The sequence below is a fragment of the Macaca nemestrina genome, chromosome 17, assembly GCF_043159975.1.
Source record: "Macaca nemestrina isolate mMacNem1 chromosome 17, mMacNem.hap1, whole genome shotgun sequence".
In the NCBI taxonomy this organism is placed as follows: Eukaryota; Metazoa; Chordata; class Mammalia; order Primates; family Cercopithecidae; genus Macaca; species Macaca nemestrina.
The window spans coordinates 89,794,961-89,821,250 of NC_092141.1; the positions used below are offsets into that span (position 1 = coordinate 89,794,961).

At 51.1% G+C, this 26,290-nt stretch overlaps 1 protein-coding gene across 4 annotated transcripts in view; it reads left to right on the plus strand.

Moving 5' to 3' along the window:
* LOC105469284 (regulatory associated protein of MTOR complex 1) overlaps positions 1 to 26,290 on the plus strand; it is a 413,056-nt gene that overhangs the window by 257,585 nt on the left and 129,181 nt on the right. For all 4 annotated transcript variants that reach the window (XM_011720145.3, XM_071081792.1, XM_011720144.3 and 1 more), the window contains 2 exons: positions 12,545 to 12,645; positions 13,428 to 13,572. In XM_011720145.3, the coding sequence (XP_011718447.2) occupies positions 12,545 to 12,645; positions 13,428 to 13,572 (246 nt within the window). The remainder of the gene's footprint in view (positions 1 to 12,544; positions 12,646 to 13,427; positions 13,573 to 26,290) is intronic.

Here is a 26,290-nt window from a genome sequence, read left to right on the forward strand (position 1 = left end):
AGGTGGGAGGATCACTTGAGTCCCGGTGGTTGTGGCTGCAGTGGCTTGTGACATACCACTGCACTCCGGCTTGGGTGACAGAACAAGACCCCGTCTGCTAAAAGAAACAAAAACAGAGTCCTCTTTAGTTTAGTATAGATCTGCTGGTAAAAAGTTCTCGTTTTTATTTGTTTGAAAATGCGATCATTTCTCCTTTGTTTTCACATTTTCAAATCAACATTATTGAGGTGCATTCAATAAAACACACCCACTTAAACTGTACTATTATTGAGTTTGACAGAGCACTGTGCCCGTGGAGCCACGCCACAGTCAGGGTATATCCCGTGTGTCCCCTTGTACCTGTCCCAGTTAATCCCTCTCCATTAGATTTGACGTTTCCAGAACTGTCTGTAAGCAGAATGATGAAGTATGCGCTCTTTTCTGTCTGCCTTCCTTGGCTCAGAATCATGCCTTTGAGATTTCTCCTTGTTGGGAGTATCAGTAGTGTATTCCTGTTCGTCGTAAGTAACAGCCCATCATCCTGTGTGTCACAGTTTGTTTCACCTGTTGATGCACGTTTAAATTGTTTCCGTCCTGACTGTTATGAACAAAGCTGCTATAAATATTCATGTGCAAGTCTCTGTGTGGGCATATATATTCATTTCTCCTGGATAAATACCTAAGAGTGAATGGCTTGGTCATATGATAGGTGTACATTTAACTTTATAAGAAATTGCCCAACTGTTTTCCAAAGTGGTTTACTGATCTGAGTTCCTGCCGGTAGTAACAGCGTGCCAGTTGTGGTGCATCCATGTCAACACTTGGCATTCTGTCTTTTCATTTTTTTTATTTTATTTTTTGAGATAGAGTCTCGCTCTGTTGTCCAGGCTGGAGTGCAATGGCACAATCTCGGCTCACTGCAACCTTCGCCTCCCGGGTTCCAGCAAATCTTGTGCCTTAGCCTCTCGAGTAACTGGGATTACAGGCACGTGCCACCACGCCCGGGTAATTTTTTGTATTTTTAGTAGAGATGGGATTTCACCATGTTGCCCAGGCTGATCTTGAACTCCTGACCTCAAGTGATCCGCCCACCTCAGCCACCCAAGTGCTGGGATTACAGGCATGAGCCACCACGCCCAGCCATCTTACCGAAGTATAACACAATACCATTATTATTTTAATTTGCACTTGCCTAATTATGCCAGAGCAGCTTTTTCTGTGCTGCTATTAGCCATTAATTTATATTCTTTAATAAAGTGGATGTTCAGGTTTCTTGCCAGTTTTCAGATTGTGGTGTTTGTCTTCAAGAGCCCTTCAGGTGTTTTGGACACAAGTCTTTGTCCTATCTATATATTGTGAACAGTTTTGTTCAGTCTGTGGCTTGTGTTTTTATTTTTAAAACAGTGTAGGCCGGGCGCGGTGGCTCAGGTCTGTAATCCCAGCACTTTGGGAGGTGAAGGCGGACAGATCACAAGGTCAGGAGATCGAGACCATCCTGGCTATCACGGTGAAACCCCGTCTCTACTAAAAATACAAAAAATTAGCTGTGGTTGTGGGCACCTGTCGTCCCAGCTACTTGGGAGGCTGAGGCGGGAGAATGATGTGAACCAGGGAGGCAGATGTTGAGTCCATCTAGCAGTGAGCTGAGATCGTGCCACTGCGCTCCAACCTGGGCCACGGAGCGAGACTCCATCTCCAATAAATAAACAAAACAGTCTTTTGAAGAACAGAAGTTTTTCATTTTGATGAAGTCTGATTTCATCATTTATTTTATGATCTGTGTCCTGTCCTAGGGTTGTGAAGATTTTCTGTTTCCTAAAACTTTTAGTTTTAACGTTCGTGTTTATGATGGACGTAACGAACTATGATTAACTTTGAAGTCTGTGATCGTTTCAAGTTGTTTTTTTAATATAGTATATGCAATAAGGGTCAAGGACAGTTGTTTTCCATGTAGATACCAAATCGTTCCATCACTATTTGTGGAAGAGACTGTCTTTTTGTCATTGAATTTCCTTCGTGCCCTTGACAAAAATCATTTGACTATAACTGTATAGTTCTATTCTATTGATCTGTGTGTCTATCTTTATTGGCATAAGGATAGGAATACCACATTACCTCGATCACTGTAGCTTTATTTTACGTCTGGTTTTGTTTTTATTTTGTTTTGTTTTGTTTTGTTTTGTCAAAATGGTTTTGACTACTATAGATCCTTGCATTTCATATGAATTTAAAAATCAGTTTATCAGTCCTAATGAGAAGCCTGCTGAGATTTTGATTGGAATTACATTAAATCTAGATCAATTTGAGGAGAATTACCATCCTAGTAATAGGGAGTCTTCTGATCCATGAACATAGTGGCTTCAGATTCCACAATCATCACATACTGGTTTAGTTGTCTTGGTGCCTTATAGCTTTATCTGTTCATGTCTTGCAAATATTTTGTTAAATTAATGTCTGTTTAAAAATTACTTAGTACAGCATATAGAAATGTGATTGATTTTTGCATAGTGACCTCATTTCCTCTAACCTTGCTACATTCACTTACTGGCTCTGGGAGCTGTTTTACAGGTTTCTTAAGATCCTCTATGTGTGTAATTATATCATCTGAAAATACATACAGTTTGACTTCTTTATTTCCAATGTTTATGTCTTTAATTTCTTTCTCTTGCTTTGTTGAACTGCCTGATGTCTCCAGTATGATGTTAAATGGAAGCAATACAGCTGGCTGTTCAAGCCCTGATCTCAGTCAGGATCAATGACAGGGAGACATTTTGTCTTAATCTACTAAGTATAATATGTACTGTGAACTTTTCATAGGTATCCATTATCAGGTTGAGGAAGTACACTTCTAGACCTAGTTTTCCGAGAGTTTTTTGCATGAGTTGGTGTTACAATTCGTCAGCGGCTTCCTCTGTGTCTGTGGAGGGGGTTGTACACCTGTTTACCCTGTAAAGATGGTTCATCACATGAGTGATGTTCAGATGTTAAACAGTCTTGCATCCCTGTGGTAAACCCCACTTGCTCATGGTATATTACCCTTTGATATATTGCGGGATTTTTCTTGCATTTCATTGAAGATCATCTCACGTGTGTTCTTCTCTACCTGTGGGACACAGCCACGCCCTCTCCAACAAGGTCTCAACCTCCCTCTACCCACGGGAGACAGCCACACCCTCTCCAACAAGGTCTCAACCTCCCTCTACCCACGGGACACAGCCACGCCCTCTCCAACAAGGTCTCAACCTCCCTCTACCCACCAGACACAGCCACGCCCTCTCCAACAAGGTCCCAAATTCCCTCTACCCACAGGACACAGCCACACCCTCTCCAACAAGGTCTCAACCTTCCTCTACCCACCAGACACAGCCACGCCCTCTCCAACAAGCCTCAGCCTCCCTTTACCCACGGGACACAGCCACGCCCTCTCCAACAAGCCTCAGCCTCCCTCTACCATAAGTATAATGTGCATGTTTTATAATATGGTTTCAATGCAGCGTTCATTGAGAAGCTGGATGAACCTGTCGTCACGCTTGTGCACGTGCTCCGATTGCTTTCAGTAACTCTGATCCGCGGCCCCCCGTTATTCCAGCCCCCACCGTGGAGAACCCCTAGTCTGAGATACATATGTATAGCTTTCCTCTTACTAGCAATCTAACCATTATGCACTGACCTGGATTTTCAAAAGAATTATTTCCATAAAGAAATTGCTCAGTTCACCTCCTTGACCTTGTCATGGAACCTTTGTAAGTAATGAATTATTTGCAGTAAGTAAGTGAACCAGCCCAAACTTCTCTACACTGTCATTTTCATAGTAGTCATTTAAATTTAAATGTGTGTCCTTCTTTTTTTTTTTTTTTTTGAGATGGAGTCTTGCTCTGTTGCCCAGGCTGGAGTGCAGTGGCCGGATCTCGGCTCACTGCAAGCTCTGCTTCCCGAGTTTACACCATTCTCCTGCCTAAGCCTCCCGAGTAGCTGGGACTACAGGCACCGCCACCACGCCCGGCTAGTTTTTTTTGTATTTTTTAGTAGAGACGGGGTTTCACCGTGTTAGCCAGGATGGTCTCGATCTCCTGACCTCATGATCCGCCCATCTCGGCATCGCAAAGTGCTGGGATTACAGGCTTGAGCCACCGCGCCCGACCTCCTTCTTTAATTGAATTTAATCTGAGATGATATAAATTTTTGAAATAATACAGTTTTGACCGGGTACAGTGGCTCATGCCTGTAATCCCAGCAGTTTGGGAGGTCGAGGCGGGTAGATCACCTGAGCTCAGGAGTTTGAGACCAGTCTGGGCAACATGGTAAAACCCCATCTCTACGAAAAATACAAAAAATTAGCTAGGTGTGGTGGCGTGTGCCTGTTGTCCCAGCTACTTGGGAGGCTGAGGTGGAAGGATCACTTGAGGCTGGGAGGTGGAAGTTGCAGTGAGCTGAGATCGAGCCTCTGCACTCCAGCCTGGGTGACAGAGTGAGACCTCATCTCAAAAAAATTTTTTTTTCATAAGACAGTTTTGAAATATCTTCCCTTTTAAGGAAACTTGCTCTAGCCTCCTTCTTATTTAAAAAAAGGGGGAAAAGGTTTTCTCTTTCTTTAATATGTAAGTTGTATGTTTTCAGCATAGATTTTTAAGTACACATAAGCAAAAAGAATTAAAATCTTGCATTTTCTCCAGCATGCCAGGATAATCACTATTATCACTTTGTGTATACCCTTCCAGACTTTTGTCTAAGTGTATTCTTGGGTATGTTTTTGATTTTGTGCACAAAGAGATAATCTAGGGGAATGGCCGCCAGAGTGTTTCATGAGCTTCTTAGATGATGGAATTGGGGATGATTTGTATTATCTTGTTTTCTTTTTTATCATCGTGTGAGTATTTTTAGTGAGTTTGTCCTATTTCTTGGAAGCCGTAGTTTTTCATTTGACGTTTTGTTTGTGTACAGCCTGACAATCATTCAGTGGGGACTCACCCGTTGGCTCATCGAGTATGTATGCGGCACCTGTTCTGTATCCGATGCTTCATGCTAAGCATCGTAACAGCGAGATGAAGAAAGAATTTAGTCCTCACTTTCAGAGAGCTCCAAACCTCAGCTTAGACACAGCCTGGACTGCAGTGTCTCTTATGGCAGAGACATTCACAGTTCTCTGGACAGGCATCAAAGCCGCAGCCGCCAGCGAGGGCCCCCTGGGCTGGGGTGGGAGAGGCCCCAGTGGAGTGTCCTGAGAGGAGGCAGGACTTGAGCCAAATGATAAAGGATTCATAGATGTCCCCTAAGCCAAGAAGACAGGAGGGTGGTCTGAGCAGAGCACACAGGATGTTTGAGACCGACAAGTCTGACATGGCTGGAAAGCGATGTATTCGGTAAAATAGAAAGATGGGGAGAAACAGAAAATAGCACAAGGAAGGTAAACATGCTTGAGTTAGCCTCCACCACATCGGCCGCGTGGCTGTGCTGGGGAGCAGACACTAGGCAGCTAGGGGTGTACAAGGTTTGTTGGAAGTAACACCTGTCAGAGGCCAGGACAGAAGATGGACCTGATGTACACCTGGCCCAGGCTCTGCCGGCCCCATGGAGAGAGAGCTGTCACTCCAACTCACAGGTGGCCCAGCCTCTGCAGGCTCCTTGGAGAGAGAGCTGCCAGTCCAACTTGGAGGTGGCCAGACTCTGTAGCTCCGCTGTGCTACAGGGCCACCCAGAACAGAGCAAGGCCTCATCTGAACACTGGACCAGCCCCTGTGCATACCAGCTGGGGCTGTGCCTGCACCACACTTTTTCCCACCAAGGACCCAGCCCACGTCGACAGGCAGCAGACAGCCATCGGCATCAGTGTGAGCAGCTGTTTTCTAAGTGGGGAAGTGACGCGGCCCAGGCCTGTGGACTGTGGAGATCACACGATGTGCTTAACGAGCTACTGGGAACTGTGAGATTGATTTATGCCAAGGAAAGCAAGTCATTGTCCACGGGAATTTAGCTATACAGAAAATTAACAGTGGAACAATGGTGGGTAATAAAAGAAAAAGTAAGGGATTAGTTGAGCACCAAAGAAATTGAGAGGAGGATCTCAGCTGTCATCCTGTGCTAGACAGTCTGTCCTGTGCAGAGCACCCTTCCGGCTGGTGGGGTGGCTTCCCCGTGCCCTGTCACTCAGGGCTGGACAGTCCACCACGTGCAGAGCACCCTCCTGGCTGGCGAGGCAGCTTCCACGGAGTGATTCTCGAGACCCGAGGGGTGTGGACGCAGCTTCTGTGCAGGCAGACAGAGAGCTAGTGGGCTCTTGGCCCTCACTCCTCCAGCCAGAGGGGTTTTGCTTTCCTTTGTCCTGCATAAGATTTTGTTTGAGTGGCTAAAAAGTAATGGAAAACCACTGCAGTGATCAATGGCGAACCTTGTAGGTTTGGGGACCCAGCTGTGTGTTAGGAGCTGTCAACCTGCATAGTGTGAGCCAGAGCAGAAGGGCCTGGCCCGAGAATGCTTTCTGGATGCCTCGCGGGCCTGGCTGCAGGGTGCTGCGGAGGAGGTGGGAAGCCTGGCTGGCCCCACTGCAGGGACAGAGAGCGGCTGAGGGCTTGGGGCCTCTGGGGTTTCAAGCCTCAGTGAAAAGCGAATCCACAGGGACTGTTGGAGTGGGGACCAGCAGTGGAGATGATGACATTGTGCTTGATTTTACATGTTACACTTGAGCTGCGATGCCAGGCAAGTCGAGGGTGAAGGAAAGCGCCTTGTTGTGAGACCTGGAAGGAGCAGGCCGCTGCTGGAGCAGATGCCGGGGTGTGAAAAGAGCTGGCGATGCAGTGCTCCCGGAGGTCACTAAGGGAGGAGCAGGGTGCTAGGGGAGAGACAGTCAGGATCCACAGATCCAGCAAATGAGGAAAGGCAAGGCTGGGCGGCCACTGGAGTGAGGGGCTTGGCAGGAGGTGGCTGGGAAGGGTGGCGAGGACAGAATCCAGCTTTTGCACGGCAGGTAAGAGGAGCCTGCAGGGGCCCACGGAGAGCTTATCCAGTGCGAGCTTCAGGGCCACATGGGTTTTCCCCAGGGTGGACAGGCGTAAGGCCCCCGCAGCCACTGTGTGTTGAACCCCAGCAGCCAGTGGTCTCCCCGGCCCATCCCTGGTCCTCGCGTCCCTGTGAGGCGGCTGCAGGGCCTGGGTCTGGTTTCTGCCGCTTGTCTCCAGTGGAAGACACACCCTCCTAGAGCCTCAGTTTCTCCATCTGAAAAGCATGTGAACCTAAGACTTGCCTGGCGAGGGCACTGGGAAGGAAGTCTTGGTGGGCTTGGCAGGTGGGTGACTTGGGGGCCTGGGTCTGCCGAGCCGCACAGCGGGAGGCGTGGCATGAGTGCCCGACTGGCAGCGGTGGTAGAGGTAGTGTAAATGTCCATGCTGAGGAAAATCCAGGCCTCTGAGAGGCTAGGCAGCCAGTCCACAGTCACAGAGCCAGTCTCTGGCCAAATTCAAGCCCCTGTCCATCTGGCTGCCAAGTTTAGGCCTGCAGGTGCAGGAAGAGGAAGGCGGGGGGCTCTGCAGGGGAGATGTCCTGATGACCTCACTGCCCCTAGTCCTTGTCCTCCGCATGGATGGGGCTGGGGACAACAGTGAGACGGCCACCCCATGGGGAAGGGATCATGTGTTGTGGCTCCTGAGTGCAGACAGAGCTGAAGGCGCCCCTGAGAATCCAAGTGAGAGCAGGAACCTGGAGAGACTGAGAGGCGAGCACCTGCCAGATGGGCACCTGTGGGTGACCCAGGGAGGGACAGGGCCCCGAGGAGTGGGTGGCACCTTGTACTGGAAGTGGGGAGCAGGCAGGATGACAGGGCAGATGACAGGGAGCCGGGCAGGTCCGGGAGAGGGGGAGGGGGAGGGAGCACCCCTGGAAGTGGGGAGCAGGCAGGGTGACGGGCAGATGACAGGGAGCCGGGCAGGTCTGGGAGAGGCGGGTGGGGGGAGCACCCCTGGGAGAGTGACTGTGATAGGTTGTGACCCCTCAGGCAACTGGTGGAGAATCAAAGGCGAGGGCCGGGGACATAGTCGTTCTTGTTGAGTGACAAGTTCCCAGCAGAGGGTGGTGGTGGGGACAGCCAGAGGTGTCAGGGAAGAAGAAGGGGCCTTAGGGGAGGGGCACCTGCTTGGCATTTTGGAGCTGGCCTGGCACTCTACGGTGGTTTCACAAACAGGGTATGGATGCTGAAGTTCTGCCAGCGTCTAGCAGGGCCAGAGTCACCATGATGGCCTGGATATTGGGGTATGGAAGATAAATCCTGGCAAGAAACTGAATGCCGCAGGTGAGCCCGGGAAGTGTGGGGGGAGGTGGAGATAAACCCTCCTGGCGACGGCAGCGAAGGAGAGTTTGAGGAGGCGCGGGCATTGTCAGGGGGCCACCCCTGGCATCATGCCACATCTGTTGTTGGAGTGTGATCTGTTTTATTTTAGTCGCCATTTTGCATCAAGGTCAGCTGTGTTGACTCAGCAGAGAAACTGGTGCCACGAGTCATCCAGCCACAGCACAGCTGGGACCAGCGCTTGAGTTTTCTCGTCTCCCAGTTCAGGGATCTTTTCCTGAACTGTAGCTTTTTACAGTTTTCGCGTAGAAGTCCTTGACTAACACTCTGGATTTAAATTTTAAAAGAGCCACCTTGATCATTAACCCTTTGAGGGTTTAAAGAAACTTCTAGAATGAAACGTGGTCTGACGTGGACACCCCACGCCACTAGGCTTCTGCTCTGGTCCCCTCGTGATCCCAGTGACCTCCCAAGTTGGGCGAGGCTCAGCATTAGTTAGGATCAGGCACAGAAAGGAAACCAGAAACAAATTGTTTCTGTAAAGATTTAATTTTATGTGACATGAAAAGTGAGGGATGCCGGACTCGGTTCCACATGGTCACCCCCGGTAGGACCAGGTCTGCTGGATCAAGAAGTCACATCAGATTTCACTCACCGGATGGTTGGTTCATCTACTTGAATGATTTCTGGGTCTGTCTGAAGTTGGCCGGGCAGAGGCTCTGTCTAGTTTCATGATGAGCTTAGGGAAGAGAGCAGTGGGATTTTCAGGACCGTTTTGGGGGAATCTAGCTTTGCATTTATCTACTGGTGATTATCACAAGATACCAATTTGTAAAAACACAACTAACTACACACCGGTGCTATCTGGCCTCTGTTTATCTTGATGGCTTGGCCATCCAGTGACAGTGCTGGGGTGTGTGACCTCATGGGAAGCTCTTTGCTGCTCAGAATGCAACTTTCTGTTAACCAGGGGTCACAGACTCAAGAACAGCAGGGGCTCTATGAGCTTCACTCCACTCAGGATACTTGGGCTCACGTTAGGGATGCGTTTAGTCCTGGTTTGCAAACAGCCTGTGGGCGAATGGTCTGTCTGTGCTTGTGATGGTCCCTGCCCTTCTTCCGAGATGCAGTCCTGGCCCCCGCAGCTGCCCGAGCTGTGCTGCACCCATAGGCTCCCTCTCCGGCATCACCAGGGCCCAGGATGAGGAGATGCAGGAGCCGGGGTTTCGGCGGTTCCCTGTTACTCAGGTGGGCACACTCATTGCAGTCAATGTTGATGATATAAAGACAAGAAAGAGTATCCCCATGATCACATTTTGAGGTTTTTTTCCTCCAATTGTCTCTCTTGCACATGTTTGATGTCATCGTGACGGTAGAGTGTTTATCTTGCTTCTTAATGTTAGGAAGCATTGTCCCATATCATTGAAATGTTCATAACAATTTAATTGCTTGTAGCTGCTGTGTTGTGGTTGTTGCGTGGTTGGTTTAATCATTTCTCCCTTGTCGGTTTCGGAGTGAATTTCGGGCTCCACGAGGGCAGATGACACGGCGCCACACATCTCCCTGCATCCCCCGTCCCCATCCTGCTTCCGGTTCAGGCTTGGTTGGTTCCTGGAAGTTGATGTAATGAGCTACGTAGATTTTCCCGACTTTTACACGTGATAAAGAAGGTAGTGCCAGGGCACACTCATGCAGGATAGAAGTGTCTTTGTTTAGGGCAGGGACAGACACATCCAGCTGCCTTACGATGGGGGCTCCGCACATCAGAAAGACCAGCCGTGTAATGTAGAGTGTGGACTTTGACGCAGTATCAGTCAGTCAATCGCTCATGTCTGTGTGACTCTGAACACGCAGACTCCGGGCACTTCCCGGACTGACAGTGCTCCACACGTGTTGTTAGAGTCGTGCTGGGAGGGTAACATGTCTGAACCCCATGCAACGAGGACCTGAGCTCTGCAGTTGGTCCCACCCTGCCCTGGGCACCTCTCTTCTTGAGGTTTGGGGACAGTCCTCTGCCCTCGTAGTTTGACTAACTCCAGAGAGAGAAGAGAGATCCCATGACAGGATGCTCAAGATCAGCACCTCCTGTGCCCGCCTTCCTTGCACACTTGGGCCACTTGTGTGTTTACTGGTCCTAGACCACAGAGCTTCTGCGTGTGGCCTGGGTGCCCTCCCTCCTCTGCACGGCTTTGGTAAGGAGGGCAGGTGGCGCTCAGTGGCAGTCCCGTAGCTTGAAAGAGGCAGTGTTTTTGCAGAACATTGTTATTGACGATCTTGTCAATAATTTCATTAAAAAGGTTTCAGCATATGTGGTTCTCATCTGCAGATGAGGGACCCAAGACACAAGTGTGTTGGGGCTCCATGTCCACCCTACGATGCCCCCCGTGCCCCTTCTCCGGGCTGTTTCCCCAGGCCATGTCCCGGGCAGCCACCCCTGTTTGCACTAGCCATGTCCACCCTACGATGCCCCCCGTGCCCCTTTTCTGTGCTGTTTCCCTGGGCCATGTCCCGAGCAGCCACCCCTGTTTGCACTGGCGCTTGAGGGCTTGAGCCACCTGGTAAAATGAGTTCCCGGGCTGTTTACTTGCGTTTCATAAGGAAATGTCTTCTCTTTGGGAGGTGCGCCCCACCCTCACATCCCTCTGTGGGCCAAGCTCTGTCGCAGGTTGTTGGGTGGACAGGTGCCTTTGCTTTTCCTCACTCCCCTGCTCGGAGGTCAGAGGGCAGGCAGCCTGGCCGTTCCTCCTGCATGCAGTGGACATGCTTGTTCTGAAGCGAGAGCAGGCTGGGGAGAAGGAAGAGGCGCTGAGACAACTCTGCTGTCCTTGTGCTGTGTGTTCACCTCCAGGCCCTGGTTTCTTTTAAATGGTGGGAATCCTTCATGATGCCCGCCCTCCCTCCCCCACCCACACAGCTCACGAAAGGTGCTTCTCAGTCATCCCCGCCCTGGCCAGCAGCCTGACTGCAAAACCTTGATGTTGGGTAAACTGGTCTCCCCTGTGGAGGTCAAAATTTTTCTTGAATTTGGAAATCTTTGAGACTTCTCGCATTGTTTGAGCCACAGTGCTGCTTCAGAATATTATACCGACTTCTCAATTTCTCATTTTTCTTGTCCTATCACTGAGCCTATTTTGAGGAAATAAGACATTTTTTGTTCCTAAAGGAAAAGGCATTTAGTGGAAGGAAAGAGCATGTGTTGAAGAATTGTATTAAGAAGCTCGCTTAGGCTGGGTATGGTGGCTCACACCTGTAATCCCAACACTTTGGAAGGGTGAGCCGGGAGGATCCCTTGAGCCCAGGAGTTCAAGAGCAGCCCGGGCAACACAGCAGGACTCCAACTACAACAATTTAAGAAAAGAAGTTCACTTAACTCAGCTACCCTGTGTTGCTGATGCATCGCCTCTTTGAATATTATTCCTATGAGGACGATGCCATCAGATGGTTCCTACGGTGGGAATTGCTGATCAGCTAAATCTTCTCGATAGCGGAATCATGCTCATGCCTCTGAACGTGTGGCATTTGGTTTTCCATTCTGAGTTACTTCACTTAGAATAATGGCCTCCAGCTCCATCCAAGTTGCTGCAAAAGTCATGGTTCTGTCCTCCCGGCTGAGGAGTGGTCCTTGGTGCCGCCTGCCCTGTGCGAAACGGCAGCAGCCTCGCCCCCCGCCCACTGTCTGTCATGTTTGTCCCTGCGTCATCTGCCGTCACTTGGCACCACTCATGTGTGCTTGTTCATTTGCCTGTTACCTGTCCTCCCCAGACCCGGCTCCCTCAGGACAGGGCCTGGGCGCACACTGCCAATCTTCACATCCCTGTCGCGGGTATCAGCTGCGTGTTGAATACACAGGCAAAGTAGACCTTGTGGGCGAGATTCCCCCCAGCGTGGATGGTGAGCTTCCACAGCGTTCGCTGGCTGAGATGTAAACCTGCAGAGCGTGATGTGGACTGCTTTCAGTACATGCCATGGACTGCCCTTGGGGTCCAGTCCGTGGTCCATGGAAACCATGTGTGACCAGCTGGGCTTGGTCTGTATGTCTGGGGACACCGGAAGAAGCAGTCGTTTTGGAGGTGTGCGGGAGGGAGGAAAGCTGCAGATGGAGGTTGAGCTCTGAGCTGTGAGCTCATGGAGAGTTTAATTCTTCCGGCCGTGCGCTGAGGGTCTCCTCAGAGCCTTCCTCCCTCTGCTCAGAGCCCTTCGCCACCTGCGCCCGTTTTTCTTGCAACCTCTCCTCCATTCCCTGCTCTCAGAGCTGTGGCATCACTCATGAGAACGCCCGGTGTTTTCTAGGATCCCTGGCCGCCTGAACGACAGGAGGACGCCCCTGGGTGAGCTGAACTGGATCTTCACAGCCATCACAGACACCATCGCATGGAACGTGCTCCCTCGGGGTGAGGCGCGGGCCGGGCCTTGGGGAGGGAGGCTATGGCCTTGAGTGTGCGGGGAGCCAACCTTTGGACATGAGAGGAGTCAGATAGGATCCATGAGTGCCTCACTAGTGAGGAAGACAGTGGGAGGGGCTGAAAAGTAGAATGCGACCACCTAAGGAGGTTTCTGCAAGGGGGTGAGTTGCTGCACGCCAGGTCCTCAGAACATGGTGTGGAGAGACTGTGTGTCAGCGTTGGCCCTGACCGTTCGCACAGCCTTTACCGCGCACCAGCGGCTTGTCTTCAGAGTCATTGGCATTATTCACGTTGGCCGAAAACCAGAATTGCTTTGTAAGACTTGTTTGTGTTTTTTGTTTATTGATTGGTTGATTTTGGGTGTTTGTTCACATTATGTATATGTGCACTGTGTGTGTGTACACGTGTACATGTGTGTATGTACACACGTGTGTATGCATATGCGTATTTGTGTGTGGGTATTTACGTATGTGTGTGCATGTGTGTATTTGTGTGCATATGTGTGTACATGTGTATCTGTATAGGGGTGTATCTTTGTATACATTGTGTACATGTGTGCACATGCGTGTGTGCATGCATGTATATTCGTGCACGTGTGTGTGTAAGCATGTGTGCGTGTTTCAGCATGAGTGTGTGGTGCTGATGGGAAATATGCATATTAGTCCCAACTTGTTTTTAGCAATTTTTGATAGAAGTGAATTTGTGTATTTGACTTTAAATGCTAGACACTAGTCACTGAAGATTCCTTTTTATCTTTGATCTCTCCTCAGATCTCTTCCAAAAGCTCTTCAGACAGGACTTACTGGTGGCTAGTCTGTTCCGAAATTTTTTATTGGCGGAAAGGATTATGAGGTCGTACAACTGCACTCCCGTCAGCAGCCCGCGTCTGCCGCCCACGTACATGCATGCGATGTGGTGAGTGTTTCAGGATCCTCCAGGTGCTGTGCTCCCCTGCCCTTCGCAGCACTGTGATGTCATGGAATTGCACAGAGCTGGGCAGGGAGGCCCCACGCCTAACCTGGGGACCCCGTGTAGCATTAACAAGTGAAGCTAAATGCAGGGCTCCCAGAGATCTCCACACGGCGGAATGGGGGTCTCCTTTGGAGGGCAGAAACCTTGGGGGGCCTTTTAGGACTGCACGGGAGCAGTGGCCAGCTGAAGCCTCACAGCTCTGCAACTCGGGGGGAGCAGCACTTTGCAAGAGAGTTTCTGACCTTTTAGAAACCAGTAGTGAGAAAATAACTTGCTGACTTGAATTTATGAAGCGCATCTAAGATCACCCTGGAGAATTAAACTGTTGGGCTCACGATCAATTAGTTTTTATGCTTATTTCTCACACACACACACGCTCATAAGTGTAATCTTTTATGACTATTGATTATAGTTCTGTCCCATTGCTGAGTTGCTATTTATGCAACTCCTAATGGTAGTAACAGTGACAATGATGTTTTTAGTCTAGACATTATATTTGAAGACGTTTGGTTTCTTTCTGTTCTGTGGCTGCCCTAACAGAAGCAGGTTTGGGCAAATTCTAAAATAGTATTAAAACAAAGAAAAATATTTCTGTTCATCAATGGGAGAAACCCTAACAACACGAATATTTTTAAAAGAGCGATTAATGTATACCTAGCCTCAGAAGCTATTGTATGGCATATTTTCCTGGCCCGGTTTACTTTAGCTAGTGTTTTGTGTTTTCTTTTTAAATGTATACGTGACCACTTTCCCTCAACACTGGAAATGCAGAGGAGCAAGAAGAAATCTAAACTCATTACCCATCACCCACTCCAGAAAAGTTAGAAATAATCTAATTTTTAATATTTATAGTCAACATTTATATGAGATAGATCAAAATACGTTATACCCAGCACAGCACTTGGACTTTAAACAGAAAAAGTTAAAGCATGCATGATCTGTGTCCTTCTTAAGAGTCTGTAAGATAAAATAGAGAACCCTGAAAAGGAGAAAAGAAAATTGAAGTACACCATTTAAATAATGTGTAAATAAAACCACCACACATTTATTTTTCACGAATCCATGAATAACAGAGCTGTAAAAGAGAGAGTTGTTTGTAAAGCCTTTGCAATATTTAGAATAAATATTTAAAATAAACATTTTTTTAAATAAAGAGAGCATTTTTGAAAGAGTATATTCTCAAAATGGCCTTATTCCTTTAAGTAAAGTAAGGCCTTAAATGCTGTCTCTATTTCTTCTGAGACAGGTTTTTGTAATAAATTTATTTTAGAAAGAGAAGGAAAAAGAAAAAAAAAGAGCTGAAGGGGTCAGTGCCACATCAGATCCTGGATCAAAAACTAGTTCAGTGCTGGGAGCCGGTTGAGCACTCAGAGTGGGGCTGGGCAGGGTCTCCAGGCTTGCAGATTCCCCTTACCAGGAATCAGTCCATGGAAACCTTTTTCCTTCTAGCGTATGTTTTCTCCAGATGTAAAAGCACCTGTCTGATGTGCTTAGCTGCATAGAGTTAAACACAGTGGCATCACATTGGTGTCTGTGGTCAAAGACCAGAGCCAGAGCACAAAGAGCAGCCAGGAGGGGTGAGCGGGCGAGGATGGGTGCTGGGAGGGGCATGTGGCGAGTTCGGCGTGGGGCGGCCACATCCCACCTCTCCATTTAGAGGCCATGTGGTGAGGCCAGCACAGGACAACCACATCCCACCTCTCCATCTAGAGGCCGTGTGGCGAGGCCGGTATGGGGCAGCCACATCCCACCTCTCTGTCTAGAGGCCGTGTGGCGAGGCTGGCACAGGACGACCACATCCCACCTCTCCATCTAGAGGCCGTGTGGCGAGGCTGGCGTGGGGCAGCCACATCCCCCCTCTCCATCTAGAGACTGGGTGGTGAGGCCCGCGTGGGGCAGCCACATCCCCCCTCTCCATCTAGAGGCCGTGTGGCGAGGCTGGCGTGGGGCAGCCACATCCCCCCTCTCCATCTAGAGGCCGTGTGGCAAGGCTGGCGTGGGGCAGCCACATCCCCCCTCTCCATCTAGAGGCTGGGTGGTGAGGCCCGCGTGGGGCAGCCACATCCCCCCTCTCCATCTAGAGGCTGGGTGGCAAGGCTGGCGTGGGGCAGCCACATCCCCCCTCTCCATCTAGAGGCTGGGTGGCGAGGCCCGCGTGGGGCAGCCACATCCCCCCTCTCCATCTAGAGGCTGGGTGGCAAGGCTGGCGTGGGGCAGCCACATCCCCCCTCTCCATCTAGAGGCTGGGTGGTGAGGCCCACGTGGGGCAGCCACATCCCCCCTCTCCATCTAGAGGCTGGGTGGTGAGGCCCGCGTGGGGCAGCCACATCCCCCCTCTCCATCTAGAGGCTGGGTGGTGAGGCCCGCGTGGGGCAGCCACATCCCACCTCTCCATCTAGAGACTGCTTTCTAGTACCGGCCCCTCAGAAGCTTTCTGAGTGCCGGCATTTGAGTCAGTCCTGCTTTACAGAAGGTCCTCGTCTAGGCCTAGCTGCAGCCTCTCCCAGCCCTGCTGGGGCTGCCCTTCCCTGCCCGAGAAAAAGGCTGGCTGTTCTGCAGACTCCGCTTCCTGGAGCCTCACAGAGCCAGCCCTCACCTGTGCTTGTTTGTTGTGCTAGAGAATCATGAGGTGATGTCGCAATCCGCAGAGGCCCAGAGAACCTGGGGACAGCATCACATGGGTGCCCTGCAGCCCCTCTTCCTGACGGTCACTGTGGACACTCAGATTTTTCTCCTCCTGGTTCTGACCTTCCTGAATGTGTCAGAGGCTCTGCTTGGGCTAATGTGCGCCTTTAGTGTTCCAGCCCACATGGTCCATCATTCCACCATACGTGGCCTGCGGCGTTATGTCCTCCCGCTTCCCTTTTGGGTGCATCCTCCTGGTTGTTGCGGGGCGGGCTCTTGGGGAAGCAAACAGAGACGGAGGCTGGTGTCACGACACTGCTCGTGAGTGGACCAGCCCTGGGTCAGCGGTGGAGGGGTGGGCAGAGAGAAGTCAGGCTCACCTCCGCCAGCCCTGGGGAGCTCTGAGGATGGGATGGGAGGTGAGTGGTCTCACCTGCATTCTGCATTGGTTGTCAGACATCGGCCACCCAGAAGAGGGCCTGACAGCCGTGAGCCGCCTGCCTGTGGTGCCCCCAACCTGAAGGGGATCCCGGCCCCCTCCCTCACAGTGTCTTGCTGTAAGAGAAAATCTCACCTGCCTTACCTGGGTCTGCTGTTACCGCCAGCCCCATTTCGATGGGGCCCTTGAGAGAGGAGAAAGCGCAGCACAGAGGAGCCCTGCCACAGTGCACAGCCCGTTTGCAAGAAACATGTTTCCTCCCCTCATCCAGGAAAGTGGCTCTTCCTGGTCGGCTGTGGAGAGCTTATCATCAGGCCCTGCTGAGGCCTGCGGCAGTGACCGCGGGCTGGCCTAGAAGACAGCGGCCAGCAGCACCCGGCCACTGGAGCAGCCGCTGGTGCCGCCACTGCCAGCAGCCAGGGCCTCCAGGCCGGCCCAGGTACAGGGGAGTGAACTCTGTTCATGTAGAATCACAGCGGCGACCCCCTCAGTTCCTAGGCTGGGGCAGGGAAGCACTGCTCTGGCCTCCTCCTGGTCCCTGGCAACCTTCTGCTGGGTATCACTGTGTCCGCATGGTTGGGTTTGATGGACATCAGGGATGAAGACTGAAGAAGAACCAGGCCAGGAGTGGTGAAGGGCAGGGCTCCTCCTGTGGGGTGCTCAGGGTGGGCCGCCGTGCCATCACCGCTGGGCACACCTGTGAGCTCCACCAGCCACGCGGCTAGAACTCACCCTGCTGATGCCGACGGCCAGGGTGGCTTTGGGGTTTCACCCTCAACCGGCAGAAGAAGCTTTACATGCTTGGATGTTTCCCTTTTTCTTTTTGAAACTCACACCTTGGGCATGCATCTGCGTCCTGCCCTGGCGACTGACGTGAGCACAAAGGGAGCCTTAGTCAGCCGCTCGGCCCGCGGGAAGGAAGAGGTGAGTGGGAGTGACTCACGCCAGGCTTGGGCTCCAGGCTTCATGGCAAAGCAGTGAATGCGAACACCCAGGGGAGCCGCTGTACCAAATTGAAGCTGATTTGTGCTGAAAGAAGAAAACCTAATTCACAGATTACATACCAGTCATGGCCCTTCCGATGAACGCGTCTCCCTCTGCTTAGTAATAGGAGTTCCTCCAGCGCCACTCGTGGAAAATAGAATTTGCAGGCGGAAACAGCATTAGGGAGGGTGCCGGCCATCTACTGCTGTGTGACAGCAGTGTCCCTGCAGACCCGGCAGCTCAGAACAGCACACAGCCTCCGGTGCCTGTTGTGGGACTCAGCCAGTTTCTCTGTGCAGGGTCCCACCAGGTTAAGGCTGCCTTTGCAGTTGAGACCACCCAGCGTCCCCGGTCTTTCTGCTGTCTGACAGAACTATTTAATATTACCAGCTGGGGTCCTTAGCGTGGCCTCCCGCCCCTCAGAGCCAGCGCGGGAGCCGGATGCTGCAGCCTTGCCTAGTGCCACACACGGTCATGGCAGCCGTCACCTTTGCCATATTCTGCTGATCGAAAGCAGTCTCAGGTCCCACCTGCACTCCCAGGGAGAGGCCACACCTGGAACAGAGGTCCTGGGGCCACATTCGAACCTGTCCGCCTCAGCTGGTGAACCATGCTGGGGTTTAGAGAGGGTGAGAGTGAAGTCGCAGAGCCTAGGGAGCGATCTGACCACGGCTCCCCTGAGGCACAGCAGTCATGGCAGGTGACCACAGGGGTCATGTAAGAATAGGGTGAAAAAGCGCCTGTTGCGTGTTGGACGTGTTCTGAAGCTTTATAATTGTTAGGCCATCTCCCTCTCACAGCAGGTGCTGCTATAAAGCTACAGTTTTTGCTATCAATATGCCCATTTTACTGATGAGAAACTGGGGTGCGTGAGGACCCGCATGGCAGGGCCAGGCCGTGGCTCCAGCCGTCTAGCGCCAGCCTGCCCCATGCTGACTCAGCGGTGTACATGCTGAGTCATGATATGTATGTGCATGAGCTTCTGTTTCAGGCAGATCCCTGGGACAGGAGTGCACCCAGGCAGAAGTGGCATTTAACCAGGGAGCAAAGCTCTTGTCACCTCTTGTTACACATGGCCGCTGTGCTGGCGGATCACAGCATCGTTGTCAGCGTGCGGAAGCTTCCCCGGTGTCTGAATGAGTCTGATCAGGCAGAGACGAGCAGGGAGTGGCACTTAGCGACCTGCTGTAGTCATGCTCCTTGGAGCAGGAGCCCGTGCAAGGTCTCAGGAAGGACGTGCGCCTCATATGAGAACCCCATGGCAGGTGGCGTTCCTTGCATTTTGTAGTCAGCCACATCCCACCTGCAGAACAGAACCCCGGGGTTTTCCCTCCAGCTGGACATGAGAAGTTGCTGGGGAGTCGGCAGCCCTGTCCTGGGATCCGAGTCATCTTGGTGACTCCCACCCTTCGATGCCCGGCCGAGACCCGCCTGGCTCGGGCCTGCCCTTGGTTGGGACCTCACTGACCTCAGGCCTGTGGCCCCTGACCCCTGCCTTGGCTTTACGGCCTTTACAGTGCTGGCCCCAGTGGCCACCCACCTGCCTGCCCACCGCCTGCCCTGCCTTTGAATGCCCGGCCCCTTTGCCCCACAACCAACCATGACCTGGCTCAGGAGCGTAACTGAAGCAGGTCGCTAAGGAAAAACCAAGGAACGGGACTGATGGGATGTTCTGGAAGACAAAGACAAATCAAGCCATTTGTCGGAACATTGGTTATAAGAGGGAAAATTTGGGAATGACTCTTACTACCTAACAGAATAGGAATGTAAATTGAGATCTAGATACTTAAAAGAAAATGTAAGCAGTCTTAACATTTTATTCATGACTATGCAAAAGATATGTTAAATGAGAAACAGAACACCAAATTGCATCAGCAATATAGTTAATATCTATGTTAAAATACGTAGTACACATAGCAATAAAACACTGAATAGATTTACAAATAAACATTAATGATGTTTGTGCCAGGGTGGTACAGTTGGGGTGATGGTTCTCCATTCTAAAAATTGATAAATATTACTTTGGCTAATTAAAAATCTGCCTGTAGATTTTCTAAGCCTTCGAAGCACTAAAAGCAATTTTTAAAAATAGAGTCTTTATGGCTAAGGCATTGTTGTTCATAAATTCAGAACTAGAGACACACAGAAAAAATAATTGAATAATTCTTTACATGAGGAAAAACATGACTGGTAGAGTTGCCTAAGAGGCAGGCGTGGGGGCTGTCAGGCAGCAGGAAGACCGGGCTGGCATCCAGGAGGGCACGGGCATGGGTAGGGCAGCGCTTGGGCCGTGCTCAGTCCAACCAGGGCTCTGTGGGGCGGTTTTGGCCCACAGTTGCCAGTCATAAAGTAGCCAAAAGTTCATATTTTCATTTTTAATTATCTGATTATTCGATGTTGATACCTAATGTGGCATTAAAAAGCATTCCGCGAGCCCAACCGGACACATCCCACCAGACAGCAGCCTGCAGCCTGCCTGCTCCAAGCTGGGCCATGAACCCCTAGGGTCAGAGGCTTAGGTGAAGCCATCGGTGCCTCGGCTCCCAGCGTAGGGGGCGACCCGTACACATGGCAGTGCCGTGTGCATGGGGAGGGCGGCGTCCAGGGCGACTTGCGGCTGAGTCTCAGGACGCTTCCCTCACTCTTCTTCCTTAGCCCCTCCTGTGCGTGTCCAAGGGTCCTCTCCAGGTGGGGGTATTTTCTGCAAGGTCTGGCATCGTGGCTTCTTCTCTTTCTGTGCTGGGAAGTGCCAAATAAGTAATATTAAAGAGTTCTCTGTACAGAAATCAATGATGATGTAATTTCAGGAGAATCACTTGCATTTCACACATGTTCTCTGGAGAGTTTTCAGCAACGAGGCTGCCAGCATCAATCTGGAGCTAAAAAGTAAACACTAGTCAGTTCCATTTAATGCTGAAAATTATATCATGAACCAACTTTGATAGGGAATTGAATGTAAAAATTGGGCTTTAGATTTGGAGAAGATCCTAGGCCTCATAGGAGAAGAAAGACTGGAAATGCGGTCTGGCTGGTCAGGAGCCGGGACAGCACATCCCACGCCGAAGGTGTGCACAGATCCTCCCCGCCAGCTTCTCTTTTCTGTGGCATCTTCCTGGTCTCCTGGAGTCAGGGCAGCTCCACCGGCCTCAGTTTCTAGAGGATAACCCTGACTGAGGTGGACCTGCCACCTTGGCCACTGCCCAGTGCCAACCCCACTCTGCCCCAACCCCAGCTCCACCCAGTTCTCTCATTTCCTCTCCTCTCACTGCCACCAAAACATATGTCCAAAAATGGGGGTTTGTCAGCCTGTATCTGTTCATTATGTGTGCAAAAAGTGTATGGGAATTAGTTGAACGGTAGTAGGCCACCCCCCAGGTCTGAGTGCTGACAGTTTGTAAAAGACCCTTTCAGGTGCTCTGCCGAAGCCGCTGGTACACAGCCTCCTCACGGCATCAGGCTGCTGCGTGCCACGGCGCCCCTGCACTGAGTCACCTTGCACAGGCCACTGCTGTCCAGTGGCTTCGTCATTACCTCCAAAAGGAGTCTGGTAGTTGAGGTGAGATCGCAGGTGCACTGCTCCTCGGGAATGCCAGAGGCTTACCGTGACAGGGAGCATCATTTTCATCTTTTTTTTTTTTTTTGGAGGCAGGGTCTCGCTCTGTCACCCAGGCTGGAATGCAGTGGTGTGATCTCGGCTCACTGCAGCCTCAACCTCCCAGACTCAAGCAGTCCTCCCACGTCAGACCCCCAAGTAGCTGGGGCTACAGGCACACGGCCAGCTAATTGTTTTGTATTTTTTGTGGGGATGGGTTTTCACCATGTTGCCCAAGCTGGTCTTGAACTCCTGAGCTCAGTGTGCCCACCTCAGCCTTCCAAAGTGCTGGGATTACAGTTTGAGCCACTGCGCCCAGCAGGGAACATCATTTTAAAGCAGCTCTTTGCTTCCCAGAGGAGATTCCATAACAGCTGTGTGTTGTTCCGATGTGTGTTTTCCCAAATCCGCTACACAATTAAGGTGCTTAGGAGGGAGGAGAGGCAAGCACAGAGGTTTCGTTTGCACTAGCTCCACGTCCTTCCAGGGTTTCAGAGAGTCATGTACTTGCACTTGCACGGCCCAGAGACCAGGCCCCAGCACTGCCTCCTCTCCATTCCCCACGGAGGCTGACTCCTCAGTCCATGTTGCCCTGAGAAAACCCCACTCCAAGAAGGCATTTGACTCTGTGGAGTCCGTCGTAGCAGAATTTCGCCTCCACTCTGTCCTAGGCGTGTTCACATCCGAAGTCTAATTCTAACTCTTAAACACTCTCACCACGATCCTTAACATGAGTGAGTTTACTAGTCTGGACACAGGAGGGAGGCTTTTGGAAGACTGGGGAACCCCAAGCCTTCTTAGGTGTGAGCAGTCTTTGCCGCTTGTGATGAATTTGATGCATGACTTTATCACTGTCCATCGGAATCCCGCCAACGCTCTGGAGACAGCGATGTCAGATCTCTGATGACAGTGAACTTCCACAGAGGGCAGCAGCATCTCCCTGTGTGTCACTGTGTATCCCTCTGTATCACTGTGCACACAGTAAAATTTAACAAGAAGCCAGTCCATTCCACCATGTTACCACGTTGCAGATGTAGGGAGAGAATAACCACCCAGGCTTGGTAATCGTCTTTATTTTGGAGCCTCTATGCTGAGCCAGAGATGAGGAAGATGTTGGTACCTGGCTGTAAAGGCTTGAGCCACGTAGATACGGAGGGCATGCAGCCAACACCCCTCTTGAGACACCAGCTTGGTCAGTGTAGAAAAACTCCATTGAATGGTTTGCCTTCCTCCCTGGAGGTAGTTAGGTGTGCTAATTGAAACACGGGTTCATTGGGAACCCATGATCCAGGTGCTTTACAAATGGGCATGTGTGAGCATGGGCAGCACAGGCTGCAGTGGCCCCAGGTGTCAGGGTGCAGGCGGCTCCTGTCTTGGAGGCTCCCATCCCCCATGGACGCTCCTGCTGGCCACTGGGGCAACATTCCAGCAGGTGGGAAGGCCATGAGGAGTGGATGAGGCAGCTCAGGCCTGGAGGCAGACTTAGAGCTCACGCGCCCATCGCCCCCCTGTCCTGTGGCAATGTCTGGTCCAGCCTCATCCAGGGAGGAAGGGAATGTGGCCTCCACCCTGAGTGGCATGTCCCAGCTCAAATCCCGTTCCTTAACAAGGGCAGGGAGGGAGGCACAAAGGAGTGAGAAGCAGACGCACAGATGGAGAACGTTCAGCTCAGAAACAGAATCGGGCTCACCTCTGTTACTAGATTTTGCCAACTGCAGCTGAGGACTGAGCCGCTGCGGAGGTGGGCTCCTCGCCATGGGAGCATCACAGGGGGCTCTGCACGGCTGTCTGCTACGAAAACAATGCCCAGAGCTCTTTCCTCCCCTCATCAATAGACCAAAGTGTATACATCCCCAGGGAGCACACAGGAAAGGTAGCAGAAAAGAGCATGTGGAATAAATAATTTACAGTCTAGCTATTATATTCCTTGGGTGGTGATGGAGAGGTTGAATTTTTAGCAAGAGGAAAAAGGGAACAAAGCCTAACAGAAATTGAGGTTAAAACACAAAGTAATCTGCATTTACACTTCGCTTCAGGCCGCGGCAGCAGTGATGACTACTCAGAGCCGGCTTCCTGTTTAATTTTTGATGCAAAGTCATCGGGGAGTCATTCTCCTTCACTTTCAATTTCAGGGGTCCTGAAACCTTGCGTTTCTCCGCGGTAATAACCTGTGCTTTCTGTTCCCGGGGCGGGCGCCGCTCTCTGACTGATAAGTGCAGATGGAGGCTGTGCGGACTTGGACGGCTTTCCTCCAGCCCACCTCCTGGGCGCCCGCCATCTCAGGGCTGTTTCCTGAAAACCCAGCTCTTGCCTGGATGACATGTTTTCCAGGCGAGTGACTCATCAGAGCAGCCAACAGCTTAGAAAGTCCCTCTGCCCCCAGCTGCCGGCGGGGAGGAGCCCACGATGCAGATGAGCTGGTCACAGCTAATCACAGCCTCCCCTCAGATCTGCACTCCAGCCCTCCAGCCCTGCGTCTCCAGGCGGCGTGATCGCAGGCTGTGGGAAGTGCTAATCCAGACACCTTCCCGGTCCCCTCCCACCTTCTGCTGTCGTGTGCTGCCAAACCTCGCAGGGCTGGCCGCTCCCGAAGCCCACCACCATGGTCTCTCGTGTACACAGGACCCACTTTCCCACTTGCCTTTAGTTGGGAATCCCAAATTAGAGCTGCAAGTTTGTGTTGATTTTATTCTAGAAAATGCAGCCAGTTTTAATCAACAGATAAATGCTCATTAGAGAATACCATTGTTCTGCTGTTTAAAAGGTTGCCGTGCAGGCGGGGGCGGTGGCTCACGCCTATAATCCCAGCACTTCGGGAGGCCACTGCAGGCAGATCACCTGAGATCAGGAGTTGGAGACCAGCGTGACTAACATGGTGAAACCCCGTGTCTACTAAAAATGCAAAAGCCGGGCGTGTGGCGCATTCCTGTAATCCCAGCTACTCAGGAGACCAAGTCAGGAGAATCGCTTGAACCCGGAGGCGGAGGTTGCAGTGAGCCAAGATCGCACCACTGCACTCCAGCGTGGGTGACAGAGCAAAACTCCATCTCAAAAAAAAAAAAAAGGTTGTTGTGCAATTTTAGAATTAAATGGGAGCCCTATGGTCATCTAATCTGGCCCTTTAATATGGTTAAATAAATAAATAAACCGCCCACGGCCCTGAGAGGGCCCGTGGCTTGCTGAGCAGGCGGTGCCAGGCTGAGCTCCTCCCAGTACCTCGTCTTCCCTGCCTTGCTCTGAGTGGGGCTGTCCTTTGGGCCCAGGGTGAGCCGTAGCTTGAGGTTCAGGGCCGCTTCACTGTGTGCTAATAATCGGGTTCCAGCATTTGTCTTTCAGCAGTTTGTAGGTGTTCTTTTACATCCTTTCTTCTCATTAGTACTTGAACAAAGTTCTTTTCCTCGTCTCATGTAGACAGCTCTGCCTCGAGTCCATAGCCCTGGGTAGCCAGACGTCCCTGAGCAGCCTCGTAGCATCGTCCAGGCGCCGAGCCACAGCCCTTCCTCCTGGGCTTTGTCTCATCCCTGCAGCCTCCTGAGCCTCTGTGCATCAGTGAAACCAGAACCATCTGGGGCTGCTTTTCTGGTCTGTGAAATGTGGAGCTGGGTCAGTCCCTGCCTCCCACCCCCGGGCTGGATCCGGGTGGGCTGTCAGCCTTTTAGGAGCACAGCATCCCACTGCAGCGACATGGGTCACGAGTCCGAGAGAGATTGTCACCCGTGGCTCTGACACAGCTTCGCTGGGCGGTATCCTGTCCGGTGTGCTGAGCCATGTCTCCAGTGCAGTTCAGGCCTTCAGCGCCAAGCAAAGGCCTTGGAGAGCATGCAAATAGGCTTTTGGGAGGCACGGTTCCAAAGGTGCCCCGCCCAGCACTGACCGAGGCCACACTGGGCACCACGCTGGTCTTGTCGGGCCACAGCCCAGACACCCTCTCTGCCCTCCTCTCGCCTCCACCTTCCCTAACTTGTACATACTTTCTTCTAACTCCTGAAGCAGAAACTTTTTATTTGATTAAATTCAAGGCATCTTTATAGAGTGTAATTGCAATAATTGGCTTTGCTTCTTTTACTGAGGGAGTAGGTCTCCCTCGGTGCTGCTGAATGCCATTTGCCCGCAGCTGGGGATTTACGGGGCGTGTGGGAGCTATTTATTGCACGTACTTTGAGGCGCTTTTGATTATCTCCTGATTGCTTCTTAACTCTATTGGCAGGAGAAGGGCATGTTTGTGCAAAGAGGGCCAGTCTTGGGAAAATTGAAATATATTTCATATATTTGAAAGTGAAAAATTGTTCTTTAGTCCCTTTGTTCATCTTAAATTTTTACTTTTTTTCTGGATTTTAACATTTTTCATTCTCATTTTGGTCCTTTACTAAGACATTGAGAAAATATGCCCTTTGACATGGCAGCACGGAGTGTCATTAGCCTAAAAAATAACAGAGTCCTCGAGTCTCTTAGAAAATTACCCAGGAGAAGAGAGCGCAGTGCTAGAAGCAGAATCCGTGATACTGACCGTCACTGGGTTTCCACAAGGAACGTATTTCTAGTAGAAAGGGAGAGTAGGGCTGAAGGGGTTGCTGTCCTTCCTCCATCCCTACCATGAAGGTTGAACATCCCTAATTCAAAAATCCAAAATGATTCAAAATCCAAAACTCTGTGAGGGCCACCGTGCTGCCACAGGTGGACAGTTCCCCTCCCGACCTCACGGGCGCACTTTATTTCATGCACAAAACTGTGTAAAATTCGCCTCAGGCTGTGTGTGTAAGAGGTATATGAAACATAAATGGAGTTTGCTCTTAGACTTGGGTCCCGTCCCCATGAGATCTCATTATGTATATGCAAATATTCCAAAACCTGAAAATACCGGAAATCCAAAAACACTTCCAGTCCCAGGCATTTTAGAAAAGAGATATTCAACCTGTATCCGTGGAAATCAAGACAGTGCTCTGTGGCCGTGCCGAGAGTGAGGTGATTATTCACTTCCAGTTTAGAGTTCATGTTGGATGTTGTGGTGGGGGGACAGCAGC